This window comes from Aquila chrysaetos, chromosome 5 (genome assembly GCF_900496995.4).
Source record: "Aquila chrysaetos chrysaetos chromosome 5, bAquChr1.4, whole genome shotgun sequence".
NCBI lineage: Eukaryota > Metazoa > Chordata > Aves > Accipitriformes > Accipitridae > Aquila > Aquila chrysaetos.
The window spans coordinates 65,446,068-65,471,704 of NC_044008.1; the positions used below are offsets into that span (position 1 = coordinate 65,446,068).

General features: G+C 42.7%; 1 protein-coding gene across 1 annotated transcript in view; it reads right to left on the reverse strand.

Annotated features, from left to right (window-relative positions):
* Positions 1–1,405: 1,405 nt before the first annotated feature.
* LOC115342070 (protoheme IX farnesyltransferase, mitochondrial) overlaps positions 1,406–25,637 on the reverse strand; it is a 106,593-nt gene continuing 82,361 nt past the window's right edge. The window contains exons 6-7 of the mRNA XM_030015877.2: positions 16,466–16,698; positions 1,406–3,736 (exon numbers count right to left, since the gene is read on the reverse strand). Coding sequence (XP_029871737.1) covers positions 3,294–3,736; positions 16,466–16,698 — 676 coding nt within the window. The 3' untranslated portion in view covers positions 1,406–3,293. The remainder of the gene's footprint in view (positions 3,737–16,465; positions 16,699–25,637) is intronic.

Sequence of the window (25,637 nt, forward strand, 5' to 3'; positions counted from 1 at the left end):
GCTACCAGCAGACCCAGGGGCTGGAGGGACATGGCACATTGCTGCTATTTTTTTCACTACCACATATATAGCAGGTATTCTCCAGGAGGGCCATTTCACGGGGAGATCCTGAGTAACCAGGATAACAGGATGACAAACAACCTATATTCAAGTTCTACAAATGGGACAAGGAAAAAAAACATTGCAATTCTATGCAGGAACCGCTGTTTCAGATTCAAGGAGCCGTGCATAGCCTGATGCATGCGCAGCCCAGGACTGAGATGCAGGAAGCCCAAGTTTAACTTTCGGCACTGCCCCAGCTGTGCAAAGCGATCACAGCAAGACACTCTGATGCACCTCACCTGCCTCCTTCCCTGCAGAATTTGGGCAGCAATACCAGCAGTGCTGGGGTGGGGATGGCTGACATTAATCCTCCAGGTAGGGTCACAAGGACCACAAACACCCTTGGATGAGGGCAGACAGTTCAGTATTTTTTTCATTTCCGTAGTGGTACCAGCAATGTTGAAAAGGACACCTGAGAGCACCTACTGTACTATCCGTCTGCAACCAAGATTTCAGTTTGGCAATGTTTTTACTTTCAAAGCACATGCAACAGCAAAAATTCCTAAAGGCAGTAAAATGACAGTAGATGGCTTCATCCATACCTGACGCATGGCCATTTTGTAGCAAAGCAGAGAACACTTTCTAGGTGTTCTAGAAACACCTAGGTGAAAAAAGTTTTTGTTTGTTTGTTTGTTTTTAAAAAGGTATTTCTTACCTTTAAATCCCAGATCCACTTATTCTAAAACCATTCTTTCTTTCCAGGCCAGACTGACTGGGTGTGGAGTTGTTGGTGCAACTTGGTGACCTGCATTTTGCAGACACTCAGTGAAGATTATAAAGCTCCTGTCTAGCCCTAAAACCTGTGAATATTACACATTTTGGCCCAAGAAAATAAGATGACTGCTCTTCAAAATGGAACCACAGGCATGTCCTTGGGACCTTTAATCAAAATGGAGTTTGTCAGGACAGCACCCGGTACTTGCAGGCCATCCTGAAGCCTGGCTCTATAATGACTTAGGAGAAAACCACAACCCTCCTGCTCCAGCACCACTTTCTGCCTCTGGGAGCAAAATCTGTGGTTTTTGTGAGCCACCTGCTCTGTTCAGGCTCCTCTCCCAGCTAAAGGTTGACCAAATTCTTTGGTTTTGCACAAACCCTTTCCGCTCACATGCAACTTAGTTTCAGTGTGCTTTTTGCACAATAACTCAGTATTTCACAAGCTGTCCTTGCTCTTTCAGTGATCAAGAATATTTTTGCTGCGAGAAATGCCACAAAACTACCAAATACCTCTGCGATTAACTGAACTGTACCTGAGTTTCAATCATAAGTGAGTTGTTTAAAACAGATTTTGAGCATTCATCTCTTTTTTTGTACAGTACGCACTTTATTGCAGAGAAGACTGGATGCATTTTTAAAACAAATTCAGGAGTTGCACAGTTTCCAGACATTTCTACGACATGTTGCCCACAGTAACTCAAGTACAATGGAGTCTGTCAGACAAACAGTAAGAGGGAACTCAATCTTGTCATCTGCAATCACTTGAGAGAGTCAAGAAAATCTTGCAAGCGATTATTTAAGAGCCATGTAAAACAGGTGGCTCTGCTCCTGCGACCACCTCCACCAGCAGAACAGAGGTTAACCGTGTCACTCCTGATTTACTCCAGTGTAACTGAGACCAGAAGTCAGGCTTGTATCATGAAAGCAGCCAGTGAAGATTTTATGTCAGCGTGATACGCACGTGGTGGCAGATTTGTGACGTTTGCTGAAGGGCTTTATTCGGGGTCAGATTAGAGGCAGTGTCTCCCATTTCAGGTATTACTGTATCTTTGGATTGATGCACAACCGTGCTGCCCAGTCCCTCTCCACGTGGGAAAGAAATCTTGGCGTGAAAACACATCAAGTCATAACAGGCACTAACTACCACAATAAACTGTAACACAGTCTTTGTCTGCGCTGGATGCTGCTGTGTCTGGAAGCATCCCAGTGGGTCACAGCCAGCCCCAGGTAGGCTGAGGGTTAGACACAGCCCTGTAGTGGGATCGCAAGAACATTAGAGTGTGGCTAGAAATGTTCTTTAGCATATCAGTTAACAAAGATAATGCATTTTCCTGGTGAGACCATCCATAATAATTGCTTTTGAGAGATACTGGCTGCATCAGCAATTTGAACATTATAATATTAGATAAAAATCCCCAACGTTTTTTTTCTGTAAAATGTGTTTCCTTACCGATTACATACCCCAAAAGCGAAGCTTTCTCTCTGAGCCACCACAGTGTGATATTAAATACAGTTCAAACTGTTGATGCAAGTCCAGAGCTCGTCCAAGGACACTGAGACTGAATAGGATGGCACAAGACACGTTAGCACAGAAAAGCCTTAAAACTACTAGACTCTGAGAACTGGTTTTCACCTCCTACACCTTTTCAAAGCGTCACTGACATAAACATTAATGGCAATTTTTACCAGTCGAAGGTCTGACACACAGGGCTCAAACTCTAATGACGTAAAACCACACGGGAGTCAGAAATTCCCTGTGATGGATGTACAGCAGAATGGTCCAGGATGTGTTCAAGGTATACGCTACAGAATAGCGGTTCATCTGGAGGTTGTTTAAATGCTGATGTGCAGCGTGCTGAAAGACAGCTTTCTTACTGCTTTAGCATTGTGCCAGCTGTATGAAAACTAAAAATCTACCGGGGTGCATGGGAACCTTGGGAAAAGTAGCTGATTGAAAAAAGCCTCAGAAACTGAAGGCTTCCGTGTACTATCAGAGCAGGGACGGCACGGATCGAGACAAGAAGAGTGCACCCAACCCACCATGTGCCTCAAAGCTTAATTTGGAAAGGATGCTTGGGAAGAAGGGGTGATAAATCATTCATCTGTCGCTTCCTGACGGCTTCGCCAAGGCTGCCAGTGCTGGCAGTTACTAAGTGTGCGCATGTGACTTGCTAACTAAAAACCTATCCATGAGATGAGAGACCACAACTCACGGAGGCTTTGGAAGGTCATCCCAAAGTGATGTGCTTCTGACACAGGCTAAATTGTAATCCGTGACGAGTGAACGGGCCTAAGGCCCGTGAACGCTTTAAGCTCTCGTGTCTATTCCCTTTCAGAAGAAAACAGAAAATTATCGCATGAAGTGGTCGCTAGGCACAAATGATTCTTCTTCAAACAGATCCCCACAGGTTTCCCCCTTGTAATTACTAAAATATACTACCTGATGTGTCACGAGGATGACAAGTAATTGACATTTAAGGCAATCTCATTTCCATAGCCCTCCCATGACTTTCACCGAGCGGATCGCCTTTGTCTTCCTTCTCTAGGAACGATTTCTTGCACGTGAACATGACAAGCAGCAGCATTGGCAAATGCCACAGACTGCAGAAGAAGAGCTTCCTGGAGCTGCTGCGGTCTGCATCCCTGTAGAACCGAAAGCCGAGGTAGGAGATGTAGAGGTTGATAGGGAGCGAAATGACGGGGAAAGTCCACGTGGTGATGTCGAGAACAGGAGCCACCGTTGAGAGTCCAATTAAGGCCAAGCAGTGACGCAGAGCTACCCGCCTGCACAGCCCCGGGTGGGTGACGGACATCATACAGTATCCTCCTCGGGAGTAATCTTCCCGCAGACCCCAGCTCAGGGCATTGAAGTGAGGGAACTGCCAGGAATAGAGGATTCCTCCTAAGAGTAACGCACCTGCAGTAGGAGAGAGAGAAGGAAACATGCATTAGAGGGCCACTGCAAGAAGTGCTACACAAAGACCTCAGCAGATTCGGGCTGTATTTGCAAAAGAGCAGTGCTATGAACCTGTTACACCACTCTAGGCAGAAGACAAGGCACGCTCTGTAAGACATAGGCATGTTCTGTTTTTAACGGCATTTACATAGGGTTGTGCACGGTCGTTCTTCGTTTTTGGAGCACTTAATTTGAAAAGCATTTCAACAAGTCACTTCTTCCTAATGAACCATTGCTAATTGGTTTCTGCACCAATTCAGTCTCTACCTGAGGGAGGATTGATGGAAATGAAGCAAAGCTGGGCAAGAGACTGTTTTCCTGGGAGCCTCTAACTTCCACTCCTGGGTTCCTAAGTTGGTGCATCCAGAGCAGAGTGTCACATTGACCAGAAACAGGGAACTCTGCTCAATGACAGCAGAAAAGGAGGATAAGCTGCTTCTTCCTGAGAACTGGGAAAATACCAGCACCTTGGTAGCCTGAAGCATGACTGAGCTTTCTGTTTGCCCATTGTGTGAAGGGAGGGAATTGCTCACGGTGCGGGAGCACCTCAATCACAGACCTCGGGCAGGCGGCAGAACTGGCAGAAGCTGCTAATGAGGTGACAGAAGATGGAAAACATTTTACTTCTTCAAACCAATTGCAGGAATTTCTAAGTAGTTTGACCAAGTAACTCTATTCACACCAATTACCTGCTTTTACATTTAAAAAGGAGCTATGGAGGCATCACAATTTTCCACAGCTATCCTTGGGACATGGTACAGGGCTTATCGAGGCAGAAGCAGCTTATACGCTGATTTTGGCGAGCTTCAAGGAGGCCCTCAGAGTAAACTCCCTTCACTAATTTTGTCTGAAGACACAAAAAATCCCCCAAGGCTGTTGCACATTATGAGCATTCCTGGATTTTCCTTTTGTTTCCCCAGCTCCCAAACACTCTGCTCCAGCATTAACACTTTCTTTGCATCTCCCTGCCACCAGAAGCTCATCCTCTATAGAAACTACTTCTCTGTTGGAGCCGTGTGTCTATCATTTTCTTAATGACTTGATAGAAACAGAAACAGCAACACTTATCTGCACACAGGTTAATGTATTCAAATTCTTCCCCAAACGTTCACTTCTCCCCCAGCAACTGCTTGGGCTTTAACAAAGACTAAGTCACCGTCTTCTTTGAACTGCTTCATGGTTCATGTCTTCTCTCCACCTGTTCTGGCTCTATGCTTCTTGGAGCTGTGCATGTCTAGTTCTTGTCTTAAACAACACACAATACACTGGTGTTATCATGCAAATAATAACAATCTAAGTTTGCAAAAGAGCCCTTTTTTTGCCCTACCTTATCAACCAGTGAAGGAACAGCCAATTAGACTTAATGTGGGTTTCCAGTTGCTTGTAAGATCTAGTAGTGGTATAAAAGACCTGTCTCATCGCTTTTTAAAATGAGTAACAAATACTCCATCAGGTGAGTATATGCCTCTGAAAGTTGATTACATGAAGCATGGAGATAGACGCGCATATATTGGGCATGCAGCTTTCAGAACAACATTGCCTGCTACAACTTACAGGTGATTTCCTGGACTACGGCCCCAAACTCTTGCAAATCCTGCCATTCGATCCTACTAAAGTTGACTTTCAGGGTGTGGATCCTTAGCACCTTCTCTAAATTGGAACCTTTTAAGACAGTTGAAAATGGTGCACCCCAAAATTACCATTAATTTCAGAAAATCGTGGCAACAAAAGTAATTTTGGCCCTAACAAAATAGGATTTGATTCAGTTCTGCTGAAACCTAAGGGAGTAGCTCTACTGAAATAAACTGAAATAAAACTTAATCAAAGAGTATTCCCTACACCAGGAGAAACAATGGGGAAAATGTTCTTGTAATATGTCATTCTTTAGCTTTTTCCTATTATTGTAAAACGTATTACCGGAGGCAAGATCCTGAATGTGATAAACCTAAGATAGGAATATTTTTCAAGTTTCACATCTAAAGTGCTTTAGAGACATTAGTTTGTCATTTTTCATAACTTAGGGAAAGGTAAGCTACAATTATCCATCAGCTGAGGAAACCTAAGTAGATGGAACCAGGGCCAGGATCCAGAGGCAGAGGCTGTCCCTGCTTCCCACGGCTACAGACCAGCCGGCTTCTCATCTGGCATGTGCTGCGTCCCTGTGTTTCGGCTGTAACGCGGGCTTTGCTTATTCAATTGTTCAAACGTTGTGTGCAGCCAAGCTCAAAACACACCCTAAACCTCAAACACACAAAACCCTTAACAGTTCTCTAACTATAACACCATTAAAAAAAAAAAAAAAAGTCATCTGGAGAAACTTTTAAACACAAACAGACCAACTAAACTACTTGAGGCTGGATTCCCATTTACAAAGCTCTGGTTTTTACATGCAAGCCTTTGGAATTTAATTACTTTGATTACATTACAACCATTGAGATAATTGATATTTTACAGAGAAGCTGAACAGTAAAACAATTTAATAGCCCATTATGAGGAATTTAACTGACCCGATCTTTTTGTTAGTTTCCCATGTGCCTTGGACATCCTGTAATTTCCTCTGCCCAGGCTGAGATTGTCAGGTTGTCAGAGATTTTTAAGTGTCACGTAAGACTGATGACTTGCAAAGCACAGCACATGGTACAGTACAATTCAGCATCAAATGAGCCCACAGTAGGAATCCTGTCAAGCCCAGAGCAGACACTGTAATACTCATTAATTACTAGATGAATGTTAACTATGTCATAATTAGGTCAGCAGTGTTTTTAAGCAATATTACAGCGAGACTAACTCTGGAGACTAACCTGGTTCAAAATAGCGCAGAGTCTACTCTGCTGCTTCTGTGCAGTTCCCAACAGTTTGGGAACTCAGTTTAATCAATGCAAATCTCCTTTTTCTCTATGGAGTTTATAATTAAGTGAAGACCAGACAAGGTCGTTCACAACCGTAACACGTGGAGCTGGCACAGAGTTCACAAAATCAAAGCTGACCGTCGGAGCAGAGCCATCGCGCTTGCTTTGGCAGTGGGAGACAGCCAGCATCCCGGGACACCGCAGCCCTTGGGCTCCTCGGCATATGGAAAACCTGAGTGCAGGCAGAACGATAGAAATTCACATTAGATTTCTCCGCTTTTCCGCAAGTGTTTATGAATTGCAAGACCACAAGTACCTGGCTCGTGGATATCCCAAACTCTTTGGCCTTTTGGCCAAATTTTTAATAGCTGCAAATTTAGCTCGTTCATGACCACTTCCAACCTCTTCACTTCTCCAAGTGTGAGAACCTGGGACAGCTGTGAGCAGACACTTATAAATCCTGATACCTCGGCAAGCAAGTCCTGGTTGATTTTGGAAAAAAAAAAAAAGAAGTCTTTTTAGGCAAACAGGACCCAGGTCTCCAGTATTCTTTCACTCTCGTGTGCAAAATAGGTATAAAATGTTTCCTGGTTGGGTTCCTATTGTTTAATCACTTTGTACTAGATTAAATCATCTCAAAAGTTACAGGATTGCAGAGAACCAGGTAGGTCCTATAGCATCCACAGAGTTAAAGATAAATAACAGGTTTTACTGTTCATCATGAATTTTAAGGTTAAGCTATTATTTCTTTCCTTAAATTCTTCTAGAAGTATTTAAATAGTAATATATCTTCTTTTTAATAAACAAGAACAAGATGAGATTTTTATTTTAATATCTAAGATAAAGCCAAAATGTCAACTGGCATTGAAGAAAGTAGAAAATGGTTCTTTCTTTCTGTAAATATATTTTTATCTAGTGAAATACTGAAGCTTTATAAATTGCATTTTTCCTAAAACAAACAAGACACTAAATTCCACAGTCATTGAGTAACTGCTTGGCAAGAAGTTTCAAGGTTCAATAAATTTGGGTAAGACTTGGAAATAATTGTGCGATGAGACTTCCAAAAGCAACTAGTGATTCTGGGCTTGCAAACCGCAGTAGCTGACAGTCTAATTTTCAGAACTACAAGAGCAAGAAGCATCCCCCTCTGAAGTTATGTGCTTCACAGTGTCAAGAAGGCCATGTGGTACCTCTAAACTTTGATTAACATCTCACGTTTTCTTCCTTTTAAAGCAATTTATGATGACCTCATTTGCTGGATGGTCCAAATCTCAGGTGAGGGAGCAATGCCAACGCCTGAGCCTGTTGAGTCCTTGGTCTCTCTGCTAAAAAGAGCACCTAAGAGCAGGAAACTGGAAGATGGTTTTGAGGGTGTAAGTCCTTGCAAGGTGAGAACTCTGACCACTGGTTAACACATGGAGAGAAGAGCAGAGCAATCAGGTAGCAACAGCTTCTTGTCCTGTCCATCCTGGGCTTGTGCCAGGATCAGCGACCTAGGGACGAAAAGCTCCAGACCCTAGTGCGAGTCCCCCAAACTTCTCATGTCCTGTAAAGGATACAGAGCCTGTTCAAGTCTGTACATCACCTGCTCAAGAAAGAGTGGGCACATTCAGCCGCTGAGCTATCAGTGCCAACAGAAATCACGCCGGTAACATCCTTCTGAGCAAATCAATGCATTCATGTAAAGCAACCTGAGGACTGCAAAGCTATTTTCTCATCCACTAAAGGGCAAAAGTAATGTTTGGATCCTGCTTGACTGTCCCATGCTGTGGATGCCACTCTCTTAAGCAGCGATTTGAAATATGCCTCTTTCATGCTGGCAATACCTTTCATCATCAAAGAGCTTTATACATTGTACAGTTGGCACATGGAGCAGTAGCGATGATTTCACCCGCAGCTGAATTATTTCAGCTGTCTGCCTTAAACAAGGCACAATAGTTTGGGATGATCCAATTAAAAACCTCCAAAAAATTTCTGAAGGCAAGTTCTTCCAGGGCAGAAAAGGACTTAAGCTACAAGAAGGCACAGGCTGGAGCACAGCGTGTTGGTGGGAGCACCAGCCCCTGGAGCAGAGCCAGCTGGAGTCCAACCAGCCCAGGCAGGCAGATGAACACAGGCTTGTCTGCACAAGTCGAGGCAAACATCTCCAAGGTTATCTACAGAGACTGCTGCATTGACATGGTGTTCCTGAAAACACACTGGAGATGAACAACTTATTATTTCTTCTTATCATTCTTATTGTTCTTTAGACAACACGCTGTGCCTTCCCTCTACACAGTGTTCTGCAAACCTCTGGTATCACTTTCAAGCTCTAGACAGGACAAACACCTATTTACTTAATCAATAAAACAAAGAAAATAGGGAAGGGGGAGCTGATCTGTAGCATCAATTCAAGAACGGACTCGCTCCTTCTGCCTTTGCTTTGGTGCTGCATATGTATGACTGGGAGGTGGCCAACCAGGCATTAAAATAAACATGGAATGGTTAAAATATCAGCTCCAAAACAGATGTTGAAATCTTACTGCATTTCCCAAACCTGGTGTTTACTGCCTTGGCAACCTAAGAATGCTGTTTTGCTTAAAGCACAATTTTAGTAATTCTTCTGCCTTGAATAATGTGAAGGAATTTTAAAATTATTTCCAGACCTTGGTAGCTCCCTGACTTATTAGAAGAAAGCACCGGCCTTTTGTCTTTAGGAAACTGGTATGAGTTTGGCTGCTGTCAGGAGGGGAAGGCTTTGGTAGTCTAAGCTCAGCCTTTTAATGGATTGTAGTCAGGAAACAACCACACACCGTTTTACTTGATAGCACACAACTGGCTCTCCTACCTTAAAAGATGTTGAACAAATTACTCCTCTTTAATCCAGACAAGGTAGATTAGAGCTCAGAGACTTGACTTGGTCCAGCTGTAGCCACCTGCTTGTGAGCAACTGTGCTGCCTCAGACTGTGTTTTTCACTTTTTCTACAGGAAATTTAACATAACCAGTCCAAAACTCTTCACTGTGGCCCTGCAGGATTTTTACAGGATGTTACACTCGCAGGAAACGTACTGGATAAATCGCCAAACCTTTTATTTTCTTTCTTTTCTTTTCTGCTCGTTCCCAACAAGCTTAACACGGTAGTCTTCCTTGGAGATTTCTAACTATGCAGCAGTTATGGGGGTAAAGAAAGATTTTGAAGTCTTGTCAAAGCCTTGTTGCTCATTGCAGATTCAGTGTAATATTAAACACCCAAAGGATTGTTTGGGGGAGTTGGTACAAATATTCAGAGCAGTTTGGAGAGTCATGTCCATAACACAGCTGTAGTGTCCTGCTACGTAAGGATTGGTTTATTAAGCTGGCAGTGGCATTTTCTGTTTGTGAAGGAGAGTTGGAAGATGCAGTAATTACTGCCTTTCCTTCAGCTTATTTCGCTGATGGAAAATGACTGTTAGGGTAAATCAATTGGCCTCCGATTATAAGCGGTCAAGATACCACCCCGATACAATCACTCCTGAGGAAATGTTACCCACCATTTAATTTTTATCGTTGTCTTTGGGAGTAGAAAAGGGATTAGCTCTACAAAACTTACATCTTAATTTGTGATTATGAAGCCTTCTCAAACACAAAGACATTTGGGAGTTATCTAGTCACAAACCTTAACCAAACTGATGCAATTCCCCTCTATTTTACCACTGTGGCATTTCCTATACTAGCACCACAGCAAGACAACAACCGGCACTTCTGCTTCCACTGGAAAACAAAAGCAGATGCTACTGCTTGTGTCAGATGCTGCGTGAGCGGCTAAGCAGCCTTGAGAAGGAAAAAAGGAAAAGTATCGCTTCTAAAGCTTTGCACAAGGTCTCTGGGCTGCAAACAATGGTCCCGGCTGTCAGTGCGGGCACGCACAGCCCCGCGTGCAGCCCTAATTGTGCGCCCTCAAGGTTACACGGTCATGTAAACGAAGGGTGAGGAGGAAAACACTGGAAAACTCAAAAGCTTCATGGTCATGGGTTTCAATAGCTGTTTCTTTTGAAGGACGGCACAAAAGGCTTGTGGAACAGGAGCGTCTCGGGGCTGCGATAGACTTCTCTGCTGCAGCACATAAAGGGAAGGGGATGTTGGCCGTGTCTACAGCTTGTCTGCAAAACAAAAGGATGATCCTCGGTGTCCACCACGAATGGGAAATGAAGTTGGCAGTGGGGTTCTTCACCTCGAGGGAGTGTTCCTGGCCACTGCCTTTAACAGGAAGAACCAGATGTCCTCAGGTACGCTCGCCATGTGGAGAAAAGCTGTGTGCATATGGATACAGACAGGCATGCACACTTTTTGTGTGACACACAACAGGTTACTACAGCTGAAAGCCTCACAGGGAAACACTTTTCATTATACAGGCAAGGTTGAGAAAAACAACAAGGTCGTACATAATTCGTCTTCGCTAACCCCAGCAACAGATGCCATAAAAAAAGTGAGCCTGTTGGGTAAGATGAAAATACGGTCTTTGCACAGACCATTCGTTATGTGCAAATGTGTTTAGGAAGTATTTGCCAAAGGACCAGACTCAGCAGAGGACTGCAAACCTGCACAGCCACGCCGGGCTCCTCATCAACCGCCTCTTCCAGGCTCCCTCTGGGGCTCCCATGTAACCTGAGGGTGGGAGTCCCTCCTGCAGACCCCCCTGCCGTGCTTCTCCCGCGAGTGTCATGTCACACACCAGAGGCACCGGGGCTTCTCCCACGGGTGTTGTGTCACACACCCGGGGTATGGGGGCTGCTGCGCAGCCCCATCTCCTCCCCGTGCCCCAACAGCCATGTGTGGGGCAGAGAACTGGGTAAGGGCATGTCACCTGTGAATTCGTGGGGTCAGTCCCCCAGATGCCCCAACGGTGAAACTGCCATTTCTTTTGTCCCTTGTGAAGATAGAAAGGGGGGAAAAAAATAGCCCACTGGCTTTTGTCCTAAATTCAGACCAGCTGCTTACTAGTACTGTCCCTCTGCCTTGGTTTTTACCCCACAAAGCACACTCCTGGGCCCCCAGCTTCCAATTCTCAGATGTCAGTGACATGAATATCTCTGTTTCCTCTGGAACAGACCACAGATTCTGTCATCTTTCATCTAAGAAGTGAAACCCCAAAAACCTGAGTTTACTAGAGGTAGTTTACAGCTGGAGCCTCCTCTGGTCCTGCGGCAGGACGACGGAGCTGCCCTGCTCCGGCAGGGCGGGGGGAGGTTGGCTGGCTCCCAGACCTCCTCGCACATCAAGGGGCTTTGAAAGCTCAAAGTGCTTAACTGGAAGGGACACAAAGATCTCCAAGCTTATTCTGCATGCAATTAAGCTGTTGCTTTGCTCTCCCTCCTCCTGGCAGACAAGTGCTACACCGGGGAAGGTATGAGAGACTCCAGCCATTGACAGGTTGGGCGCAGCCCCCCCTTCTCCCCTATTCTCTTTTTTTGTTACTGAAACCATCCATCTGCCAAATGTCACTAGCTGATAAGAACTGCCCGTTTTTAAATCCCCATTTGTAAATAGATGTTGGCTGACATAATTAATGTCTACCATACAACACAATTTGAATTACAAAGTAAAGGCAATTTAAAAATCAGCCTCCACATGATTACAATTGATACTCAGTCTATAAATTCCACAGCCCCAGGAATTATTTAAATTTCTGAAAATGAATGAAAATCAGTACAAGATGTCTTTCAGGAAAGCGAGACCAGAAGTGGAGCATCTGAGATAAACTAAATAGTCTCTTGAGATAAACATTCTTTGGTGCAGTAATACCTATGGCTCCAGGCCACCACGGGTCTGTGATGTCTGCTATGCTGTCAGGGCTGTTATCTGCTATGCCACTGCCACCTACTCAGAATAAATCCCCTTAACTGATAAGCACATTATGTTGAGGACCCCTGCTTGTCACTTCCATCTAACTGGGTGGTTTATATGAACACCGTGGCACTGAATTGCTCTGCTCTAAGACACCGATACAGCTCGCCGGCTGCGATGGAGCCTTCAGTGCATTAGCACAGAAAGGTTGGCAGAAGAAGTGCAAAATGTGTAAGGCAAAACATGGGCTATGGCAGTTGGAAATGTTTACTCCAGATTCAGTTTTTCTGCTAACTAGAAATAACAAGTTTAAATAGACAACAAACATTTCTAACAAGCAAGCTGCAGCATTAGTCTGAGGAGAAAGACCAGCAAAACAAAAGTAATTTAAAGGACGTATACGTTGTGCCTCTCACATGCCAAAATAAATAGCTCTGTTACTTCCTAAAGATGTCTGTACGCAGGCTCAACAGCAGCGTGGCACAGCCAGGAGCTCTCCTGCATGTGGATCCTGCGCAGGAGGAGGATCCAGCACAGGAGAGGACACGCTGCCAAGCTTTGCCTCTTTTTCCTGTCTTTATGCTATCACTTAAGGCTTTAAGTGAATTTCATTATTTTCCTGCTAGTCCTTCCTTTGTAAAATCAGGAGAAATAATTTGAGGGTGTCTAGATTTACTAGAAAAACAAATCTCTTTAGAAATGAATAATACCACAAAGGAGCAATGAAATCTGCTTTCAAAGGAAGCAAATGTGTTACTGCAAATCACTGGCTGGCAGTTAAGTTGTGCATAAATACACCAGATACGTGGTAGCGATATCCACGTGATAAATTACATTTATCACGCACCTTTGACCATCTCACCTGCACTCAGCTCCCCCAATGAGGAAATGTTAACATTCCCCATCTTTCATCAATTTCAAACAGCTGCCATTAAAAAAACACAAAACCTCCCAAACCCACAACAAAGAATTCCACATCTTCCCAGAGATAACCTTATCTTTCACTTTGGAAATGTGAGGTTTTCCCTAAATTACGTTGGCACAAAATCCAGGGTTGGAGGCAGGATTTTCAATCAGGCTTAAGAGCATACAATTAAAGTTACCTATCGGGGCAGAAATGGAAGCAAGCATCACTGGGAATCACCGTAAGATCTGCAAAAGATGTGTCCTGTAAGAAATAGCAGCAAGTGTTGGCATCACTGGAAATATAAAGGTCCCAGATTTTTATCTGCAAATATGCGATATTTGTTTCTTGTGCGAGAAACTGTCAAGGTATTAATCTTTGAAATAAGAAAGTTATAAACAAAATGAGGACAAATTATAACAAGGCTGCTCCAACCTGAGACTCTTTGTTATTATCTCTGGAAACTAGGAATCATCTCCAACTCTCTCGAACGACCAAGAGCATCTCGCAGCAATATCTATGAACCATGCCAGTGATGTTATTGAACTCTTGATGTTTCAGAAGAGTGCAGACATGGCTGTCCTCGGGTACCATACAGTATGGTGTAATGTTTCGTTGCCCCCCCTCAAATGGTAACGAAAGGTCTACACTTAAATATTGTTTTCCCTACAACCAGCAACATATACAACAATGTGGCTGCTGTGAGAAGATTACAAGGAGAGAAAAAATCCACAGGAAAATGTAAACTCAAAAAAACACCAGTTAAGTGGTGAGAACCTTCCTTCTCATTAGTTTTCTAACTCCTTTCCTTCACATTCCTCTTTGTTATTGAGTGGAATGATCTTTTTTTTAAACGAGGTGCAAATGCATTTTCACACCTCCACCTAAAACTAGGTTAAGTCTCCAAGCTAATTACACATTATTAATGAGTTCAACAACTGTGGGTAGGCTGGTTAGAGAAGGGATGCAGGTCTGCACGTCGTGTATGTATGCATGTGGATGCACCCTTGTCCTCCACATGGGTCTGATGCTGCTAGGTGCTGAACTCTCTTCTTGTTCGCAATGGTAGAATGTTTAACACTGGAAATGATAGTCTACAATGCAATCCTTTTCTTCTATTTCTCTCTTTTCTTTTTAAAGGTGTTTGTGGTTTTTTTTTTTTTAATACTGAAATGCACTAAAATATTACATTCAGGTCACCATTTTCAGGACTCCCCAGGTGCGCTTCATTACAAAGACCAATATCAGCTCAGTAACATCTCTTCCACTGCTAAACCAGCTGCCTGGCCTCACTGACACAGCCTGGGAGGTAACTGCGGAAGGTTTTAGCTACCCAGAACAAACAATACATTGGGTTACACACCAGCGCAGATCATCATGTTCTGGCAAAGTCTGCTCGGGTGGTTTAAAGTTATCAGTTTCCACTGATGGCATCATTGCCAGAGATTATCCCCTCCACAGCAGAGCTGGCAGAGGGACACGTAACCACATCTCAGCTGCAAATTAGAGAGGAAGAGCTTACTTGGGACAAAGACGGCGGTCTCTGCTGCCTGCCCTGCCTGCCGCACAGGGACAGCTTCGCTCTTTGAGAAATAGGTCTTGAAGAGCAAGTTGTAATTTGACGAATTAAAGATAATGATAATCAGTGCCAGTTTACTTTAATGTGCTGGGCTTTAGCTGCAGCAGTTTAGCTGCCATTTTAAAACCAGAGGTGAAAATTTGAACTGTGACAGCCTCTACAGCAAGGGCTTTTGGTGAGATGGAGCTCTTCGTGCCAGCTCCTCCAGGCTGGACTTTGCAGGTGAAGCATGGGCACATGAGAATCATCTTTTAGCGTCAACTCTGCAAAGAGATGCCAAAACTAACGCAGAAATCCCTAAACAACGTAAGATCCAAGATCTAGGCAACTGCAGCCAGAATGACACAGTCCTTAAAAATATCTATTTTTGTGGTTTTATTTCATTCTCTTCTCTTTAGAAATACAGAGCTTCTAATGATGTCTGTTATTCACTCCTTTACATGAGACACTATACATATACATACATATCTTTTATAGGTCTAAATATGAAAAAGACTTTCAGAGAAGTAAATGTTTGTATAGAAGTAGTACACACATTTAAAAAAACACCCACAAAACCTTTCATCCTAGCTCTGGATTAGATCTGTATCACAATGTATACACAAAGCCAATTCAGACTGACTTTTATAGGAAGTGCATAGCATAAATGAAGAACGGCGTGCACACAGAAATGAAGGAGTGTGTAGCGTAAGTGAAGACTGGATTTTGCACAGATTCTGATAATTTCTGGTTAAAAGCCTTGTTGTTGAAAGTATTATTCAAGCCTTAAATATGCCACACTGTGGGACAAGTGTGCGCTAAAACAATTCTTAACAGACCTGTTAATTGAACTTCATTAGTTTCTTCAGAATATAAGTATGTGGAGCTACTTTGATTCTTAAGTTTCTAGCTGGCAGGAAAAACAAGCCCTAATTGTGTCAGAGTTTAGCTGTTGAAGAGATCGGTGTTTTATGAGGGGTGTAAAAATGGTTCACAGTTACTAAAATAGAAATCTTCGTTTGCTTTTCAAGGAGGGGGGGAAGGAACATTTAAAACTTAGAGTTTAGAAATGGGCAATTAAGAAATACACCAATAAATTAATCTTCCTAGGATATTTTCTGGCTTGTGGAAAGACAGTAATAAACACATCTGGGAGTTTTCCAGCTGAAAGCTCCTGACTTGTAAGTTGGATCTTACTGGGTATGGTTTTAATCCTGAAATTACGTAATGTTTTCTTCCATGTGAACCCCAAAGACACTATTTTCCTTCCAGACTATTTTTTTTAAGATGGCCTAAACATATATTCAATAGGACACGGTCTTTTATCAGCTCATGTTTGTCCCTGAAATGCCCCCGTAAGGAGAATGATACCATCCTGTCTACTCATTCAGTCCTTATGGTACCACACCGTAACAGACTTTGGCATTGCAAACAGCAGAATATATCTGCTTTTGAAGCAGTACTGGGTCAACAAGCATAAAGAAGGAGGTTTACTGCCTTTTGAGTAGGTCTTTTTAGTTATCCCGAAGGCAATGCTGACAACCGCTTGCCCAGATGCAAGGGTTTTATACTCACCAGCATCGAGACTACCAGTAGCTGCAGTCCAGCCCATGACGGGGGGAATGGCACCAACGACAGCTCCCACCCACGTGTTGGCAATGCTCATTCTCTTCATGGGTGTGTAACAACACGTGTACAAGAAAATGTTGAAGGCTCCCAGGGCCCCGGTGAGAGGGTTTACTCCCAGCGTCAGCAGTGCGATTCCTGGGACTCCGCAGGAAGCAGCAAAACAGACGGCGAGCAGTGGGCTGCGGGGAGAGAGCAGGAGGTGCACACTGAGCAAGGGTCTGTCTTAAAGAATGACTACTGCCCTGCTCCTTTTGCCTCCTCCCAAAAGTTAAGATTGGATTTTTGTTATTTTTTTACTGGCCCAGCCCAAATTTTCCCATTTGAACCCCCATCCTAAGAAAAGCCTTTCTGAAAAGTTAAGACAACCTTGCTACAGATTTGCCATGATAGGTGATTCTTATTCTTGTCATCATTGTGTTCACCAAATAAATTCAACCTCTGCAGGTAAACAGCCTTTATGGAGAACTGGTGCTTCCAGCAGATCTTCCTCTTTCATTTTAATCTTAGTAAATTTTGACCTCTGGAAAAAGCACTCAGGCTTTAGAGTAAATGAGAATGGTTGTAGCTTATCAGATTTTTAACTGGTTGCAATTATCCAAGAGATCCTTTGACTGAAATGCAACAGGGTTAGACACAGAATTAGGAAGCATTTACGAGGAAAAGGGTACATTCAATAATTCTGCAATTACCTTAACAGGTATAAAGTATTTTTTGGCTTTACTGAAACACCAAAGCAATTCTGGCAACAGAATCAAAATTAATAATTATTATATTCTATGTATGACTGAAATTAACTGAAAATATTTTAGGTTTGGCCAAAAGCAGCAAACAACAAAGATGCAAATTATTTCTGTTGATTTCTACTGCACATCAGCTAAGAGCTCAGAGAAGGTTGGAGATTCCTGTTAAAATCTTTAAGAAAGTGGCTGAAGCTATGTAAACTTCTACTAATAAGTTCCACAATAAACATCCAAATATGATGAACAAGGATTTTTTGTTTGGCTTCCAAAATCACACTTCACAGGCAGCACTGTGATGCAACCCTGAGGAAGCTTTATTTCTGATGCCTTGCACCAGATCACCATGTTTGCTGCTGGTGGAGATCTCTTCACACGTGCTTGTTTGAGGGGGGTTGGTATAATGGAAGGAGAGAACTAAATGCCACTAAGTAGTAATGTGGTGTGGTAAACCTCTGGAAGGGAGGAAAATGCCATTAACTGTGTTGCATTTAATAACCCATGTGGCTAAATACACACTTCTAGTCATCCATATAAGAGCAGAAAGTATGTGTGCTTGCAACAAATGTCTCTGCATGAAGTTTAGCTTTACACGTTTTGTCTAATTGAAAACTATGCAGCCTTTGTATTCTATGATCATTCTGCCCTCTGGCCAAATCCTTAACCCTAAAATACGTGTTGCAAGCACTACTCCAACCCTCGTAAGAAAAATTTGCTGGTGGGGATGAATTTTATGGGAGTTTTATCAGCAAAAAATCCTACCATTCAAATTTTGATTTTTAAGAACTTTGTTGGACCAATATGATATGGAGATCCTAAATAACTGGAAGAACTAAAATGAGCAAATCTCACACTAAAGAACTGCCTTCAATTTAAATTAAATTGACTAAGTCATTTTATCCATCTTTTCAAAACTATGAACAGATTTTAGGTTACAGAGCGTGCACAGAGCACATTGATGCTCCAGCATTACCAGTCTTGATGTTGGTAATATATCAGGAATAGAGGCAGGGTACATCTTTGCCATCCTTTGACAATGAGATGTATAAAATTTGAGACTGTTTTCAGGAGCTGTACTGTGAAAGGAGCCATACGGTGCTGTGCCCTCTGGTTTTGCAGCTAGCAGCGCTCTTTTGCAGAAAGGCAGCAAAAACACAATCTGTACCGTAAACTGTCTCAACACCAACTACAAACTCTGTAGACGTTGCCCCTCTATAGTGAAAGCCTGACTGGGTTTAGTTAAACAAATCTATCTTGACTGATTCCTGAATAAAATACAGTCAGACGGTAAACACCAGATTTACACAATACACACTCTTGAGGCAACAAAAGACCAGTGTGACCCTACGAGGCCGGGCTACCCACGTTTGGTCCCGCAGGGCTCACAGACATAAATGAGGACACAGTTTGACCTAATGCAACGAGCACTTTTCTCACTAATCAAGAGTGAAGACTTATCTACACGTCTCCAATTCAAATGAACACTACACACCATGAGCTGGTCACGGAGCAGCAGACACCAGCCCTTCATGCCTCTTATGGGAGGCTGGGAGCGCAAAGCCCTCCTCCATGGTTGAACCCAGCATCACGTCTCTGTCACATCGCTTCCCTGCAGCAGCGATAGCCCTGCAGTGCCAGCCCTGATACCAGCTGTGTGCCGCCTTCACGTCCAACCGATGGATCGGAAAAGTACCTTTAAAAAATGAGGCTTTATCAAAAGGGAAGGGTGAAGTTATGCAGCTGAGACCTTCAAAAAAGTTGTTCTGTTCCTGCTGGATGAAAACACATTTTTGTTTCTCAGTTTCTTCTTTTTTGCCTCTTTAAAAGGAAGTTCCTGGGGGCAGTTTGATTAGTATCTGTAATAGTCCTAACGATCTCACGGGAGGGCATCAAGTCAATGCAGGCTGTTCTTCATAAGCAGTTGAACTATATTACTTTTAGACATCCTGAAAGTACCACATTTTCTACTTCTCTCCAGTGTTTCTTTAACAATCAAGGAACTGTAAAATTCTTCTAGAAGAGTAATTGTCCGACTTACAAACGCCTGCCCCTAAAACTCCAACTGAGATCAGAAACTCAAACTGTGATCTGATGATTCAGCTTTGTTATTTCTGCCCCTTAAAATACTATTTGGCATTACAAAGACACTGCAGTCAGAAATTAGGACTTTGTTTTCTTGGTGAGACATGAGGCAGAGAAGAATTCAACTTACTCTCATGTAAATATGTCACATTTATAAGGTCTAGGAGAAGTATAAGCAACTCCTCATTGGGAAAGAGAGAATATTTGAGGAAAATGTAGAGATTTAAGTCAGTGGTGCAGTTCTTTCTGCTTCAGCGACTCCCAGGATTTTAAGAAGAGAAGACTGACCCTAGGTTTAAATCACAGCAGTTTAAGGGGTATTCTGATTTCTACTAGTTTATGGTCTTCTAGGGACCATTATGCATCTCCATGCTCACATTAGGTCTGTCAAAACTCAGGCATGTTGTGTGAGGCTCATTGATTTGATGCACGCTCCTTTGCCCGGCTGCCTGTATCTCATCGAGGGTGCACAGGAAATCAGGATCTCATTCTGGAGCAGGAGAAAGGCTGTGATGCTGAGTTGTCACAGGATTTGCCCCATCACCTAATGTCCACGCAGTTCCTCCCACTACAGCCTCCTGCCATCACACAGGCCGGCGTTCATCACAGGAGCATCAGTCTTGGGTAACCCAACGCCAGGGAATTCTCACATCGTGGTCAAAAGTGGCTGCAGGGTCTCTGCTGGTTTCCTTCACCCTTAAACCATCGCATGCAGTAAGTGCATGCTGATGACAGATGCTGGTACATAAGCCACGTTTCACTTGGGCGTTCACTTATGCTAAGGGAATTGCTCTCATGGGAAAAAAAGGCAATCTTCCATTGGAAAACTGGCCAAGGAGCTAGCTCAGAAAGCAAACATATTGAGTAAGAAACTAGGTTTTATGATGGATTCTTGGGAGGAGTTGGTTTCAGTTATTTGGATGATTAAAATCAGACTTTGGAAAAATACTTTAAGTGCCAAATGAGTTCTCTTCAAATTTCAACTCTAAAATACCCAGTATGTCACCACATAGGACACCTCCTAAAGGAAACCAAAAACTGGTAGTTCTGCCTCGTTCCTCTTCTCTCCTTTATTGAGAATGCATACGCAGAAGTCTGCCTAATAATACTGCTAAAAGACATTCACACTCAGCTAAAAGCTTTTGAGAGAACTTCAGCTTGAATAGAGATCCAAAGAAAATGTGTTGACATTTCTCTCCCATAGAGTTCACCCAAGGAGGACACTCCCCAGTCACACTCCACTGAGAGCATCCAAGAGGAAGAGGAGGAGCAGGAGGAAGAATAGAGACCCAGGTTTCTACTCTTTCAACTCAAAGCTTTTGCTGACACAGAGGAGTGTGGAGAGATGCTGTCGGTCAGGCTGAGAAGGATCGCTCAAGGACAGCCCGGAGCTGCTGGGGGGAACAGGGATCAGGCAGAAGGAATCTCATGTGGGTGATATTCTGGTATCGCCCGCACACATGACCATGAGGCATCCACGTGGACCCTCGCTCGTCATATTGTTGATGGAGACTTTGGACAATGCAGCAGCCTATTTTAATTCATGTGAAATAGCATAATCTCCGAATCTAGTTGCCACTTACAGATGATCTGGTTATACGTATATAATGATCTTACACACTTGTGCATGACATATACTTAATAGGCTCCAGAGTCATGGATAATAGTACTTATTGACTCACAGTATTACTTGGAAAAATTGAGAGGGGAAAACAAATTAAAGCATTTGCCCATCTATAAAATTAATGTACTATTTTACCTATTTCACAGCAGCATTAGCAAACTTAATGTGTATAAAGATCAATAGCATCACTACTACACATGTTTTTCTATGCTGTCTTTGGCTCTGGCAAAAGATTTTGTAAAGATGACTGTCAAAGTACAGTTCGAACTACAATTTAAAAAAAGGTATTGAAAAGGGGGAAAAAGGTTAAAGAAAACTTTGGAAAAAACAATCAAGAAGGTAGACAAAATTCCCTCTTAAAACCTATCAATATTTAGAAATATGGAAAATTCCTGTATCAGCATCTAATGCTTCGACCTATCTCTGTGAATATATTGACACTCATACAAATACAGACACAAAGCCCATACAAATCCTGAATAGGCGCATTCATGCAATCAGCAGTTGTAGGCAATTCATGTTCAGATGTTATGTAAATACATAAGAAACTTAATTTGTGACCTTGTGTTAATGGGAAATCGGGCACGCAAAACATATTTACATAAAAGCGTAAGCCTGAATGTAAGTGTCCATTTAAGACTGCCTGCATATTTTTCAGGTGAAGCATAAGTGCTTAGATTTGAAAATAAGATTCAAAGCCTAATACAAAAGGTAATAAAACAAAATCTGTCTTCGCCCTGTCTGTCAAAAACCTTTTATAGAAACATCACCCACTTCTAAAAGGGCAAACTAAAAAACCAACCAAAACAACAATGCCCTTTTGTTTTGCTGCAGCATGCACAGAATACCTTAATGGATTGAAACATTTAAATTCCCGGTTGATTGTTTTGCATTAGATCTTATTATTATTGACAACTGTCCCTCGAGCCACAAGGCCAGGGATCCGTTCTGCCAAACGCAGGGTGATGATCTAAAACAAGCAAGACAGGGATGGTGAAGAATAAAGTGCGGTGGGCAATCGCTGTGCTGAAGGGCAGGCAGCTGCACAGAGGCAGGGCACAGCCCCGCTGCTCGGCTCCCGGGCACCTCCAGCCAGGCTGCACCTCCCTAAGACGTCCTCTACATCCAGGCATGGGCTGCAAGGGGAGAAGGAAGGTGGGAAGAGAAGGAACTTATTTACAGTCATTTCTACATTCAGATGAAGCCAAGATATGCACCCTTGCTTTCCTCTGCATGGGATTTTAGTAATGGCAAATATTCTGCACAGACTATACCCTTTAATTAAACTGCAATTTTACTTATTTTTTTTATGAGATAAAAGCTGGTTTTGTTTTTTGGCGAGTTTTCTGTTTCATTCAAGACCCAGGTTCAGCAAGACCACCAACACTTCCTCCCCTCGCTCGTTTGCTGCTGCTGCCCACAGAAACGGTCCTAAATTATCCCTGACTTCAGCATCTTCCACTGTGGCAGGTAAACAGTGCCGAGACAATAAAGGTGAGATTGACGGCTCAGATTAATCTCAGTATTGCTACTCTGGGTGCAAATTCCATCTGCATATAGAGTCAAAACAATTTGTCGTAATAAGAAGAGGAACAGCCTGAACCAGCCTCGTACACAGACAGGCTGAAAATAGCGGGAGCTCGGAAGAAGGTACTTGGCAGACAAAGAATACAAGTGTGATTCTCATCTCTGCAATTTCATTTCGCCATCACAGGCTGAGATATGAGTCCAGTGCATGAACACTGTTCCAAAGCCATAATTAAAATCAGATTTCAGGAGTAAGCATCATAAGTTGCTTATTATTTCTGGAATCTGTAGGTACTAAAAATGTCCCCAGACTACTTGCCAGTACAAGGCTGCTGGAGGAAGCCCCCTCCTCTTCCTAATTTTTTCCAGGTCAGCAGTAAGTTATTAAGGCTTCTGAAGCCACTTACAAACTCAGACAAAAGCATCAGCCTGAAGTTTTTAGATTTTTCCAACAACAATGAGAGGTTACACAAACTGAAGTGCAAGTCACATCCCTTTGAAGGTTTCTATGGCTGCAAAAGCCCATGGTCATTTCAAGAGGAGAGGATGTCTGTGGGGATCCCCAGCACAAATGCACCTAATTCTCCCCAGCTGCTGATTTACAGTTTTGCTCATCTCCTGGCATCTTCTCGATTCCGGTGGCCAGGCAACATGAAGAGTTGCCAAAAACCAGTCCCAGGGTAGGAGCTGAGCTTGTGATCACCATGACTGTCATATGGTACTGAGCTATGGCTTGGTCACCTCCCTCAGCCAGAGGAGTACCAGCCAAGGGATTTTTTTAAACTTTTTTTTTTTTTTTTTTTTAAGATCAGCACCCAAGAACTGCTGAACCCTCCTCAGCAGCTTTTAGAGATCCACCAAGAAAATTAGGGAAGGACATCAACCCCAAGAGTTATACCAGGCAATCCCATCCCACTGGGAAGAGACACAAGGAGCTGAGGACGTTACGCACTGCAGCAACATATGACTATAGAGAAGCCTTTCTGCTCCTATGACTTAGGTAATGGGGAAGAAAGCCCATCTCCTTCAAGCACACATCTGGATTGCATTTGTGTAATTTCCAGCTCTGCTTCCCCAGATGGACAGATGCCTGAAACCAGCAGTGGGGTCGTCTGCTGGCGCAAGTGCCGTAGAGTCAGCTGACTCTGAAAAATGAGCCAGAAGGCTGTAAAAGGCACATTTTGCCCTGAATAGCAACGGTAGCTTCCCTGAAATTATTTTTGATGGGAGGTTAAAAAAACCACTCATGCAGCTTCTAAGCTCGAAGTAAGGCACACAGCATTCAAAACCAATCAGTAATCATGGCAGACAACTGAATGATGGCAATCTACCAACAGTAAAATTAAATTTTAACTTTCCACACAAATCCTTTCAGGCTGCATATTTATATATTTAGTAATAAAAACCATATTCATGACCATTGTCAGCTGTAAAAGTTCTATAGTAATAACAACAACACTAATGGAAACTGAAACTGGAAAAACATTGCCTGGATCAGTAGCTTCATTGCTGATGACTTTTCTAAAATGATTCTAATTTTTTTTGCAAAAGACATTAGATTAAACTCCAGAAGAGTCCTACAGACAGACTGGGGATGTGCCTGATAGAAAAAACATCCACGCTTAGATTTGAGATTTTAAATTGAAGTGGTTACATGATGATGCATCATGACCCCTAACTGGTATAGGTTTGAGGCAGCAAATCTTTTTTTTTAAGGACTCAAAGCATGACTGACAAAATATTTTTATATTCAACTACAATTTTCAATTACAGATTGGATTAGTGTCAAGGAGAGATATTTCATTCCAATTAAAAGGGAAAAATAGCTTTAGCGTTGGCAGAATGGACATACTGCTAGACCCCTTTTTTTCTTTCATGTAGATCAGATTCAGCATCAGTCAGAAGCTTTAGTAGACACAAGCAATCCACGCTCTCACTTTTGATACCATCTTCCACAGGTACATTGTGACTGAACATTATGAAAAACCCAGGAACCTGCTGATTGAGGCTTAATCTTGCAAAGTACCAGAATTATATTAAACTGAACAATATCCATCAATGAGCTAAAATGATACTATTTTAAGGGAAAAAATGTAGAGAAAGATCTTAATAGATATTCATTTATTCTCTCTCAATCATGCAAGAAAGTTCATGACTCATGACAAGGAATGAAGGATGATGCATTTTAAAACTAAAACGTGAAACTAAATTACACTTTTAATTGGGAATTCAATTTTTCCCCATCAACTCCAAATATCAGAATACATGCTTGTCTATCATTTACCACTGAATACTGACAAGACGTCCTTTAGGAGGTGCAAACAAATGGAGAGCTCTGTCAAGTCTTTTTTTTTTTTTTTTTTTTTTAACGAATTATTTAACTTTGTCTTCACAGGTTAAGAAGTAGTAGCTACGTTCTGTCAGCATCTGGTACCTCATCCCCAAAAAATGTGTTGCTGTGGCAGATCAGGCTCTACATGCACTGCAAGTACTGAATTTTGTATCAAATCCCCTTTAACTGGGTATAACACTACCACAACTTTTAAGATTTCCAGAACGCACTTGTTGCAATTCTGCCTGCTTATGTTTTTGTAACTGCCTTTTTGTGATTTGGTTACTGGCAATAACTATGACAAAGATGTTGATAATCTCAGATTGGACAGTACTTTTCCCCAAATGTAAAAAAAATAGTGTGGTAAATAGTAGAACAGTTCTAAAGCCAACTTGTAACACAAAGCCTGAGCTGAGGAGGAACTCTGTGTTAAGAGGAGGTATGAAACTTGTAGGTGCTCCCAAAAAGCCTAATGAGCTGGGTTAATCGGTAGCATTTAAACACTTAAATCAGGAGTTCAACACCATAGCATTGTGTCTCCAGATGAAGAATTTGCAGACCTGAACCTCAAATAAACCTCTTTAAAATGCAAATCTCTGTGAAAGGAATTGCCCCTAATACCTTTCCTTTGTCCACAGGGCTCAGCCAGGCATCAGCACCAACCTGGATGTGGTTTTGAATGACATCCGGACCATCAGCAGGGAAACGGGACTGAATTCAATGAGTGATGTCTAAATCTCCCAAGGAATGTCATCCAGTGAGAGCTGGGCATATATGGAGCTCAGCAATGGATAAACACGTATAGCTGGCTGGGTC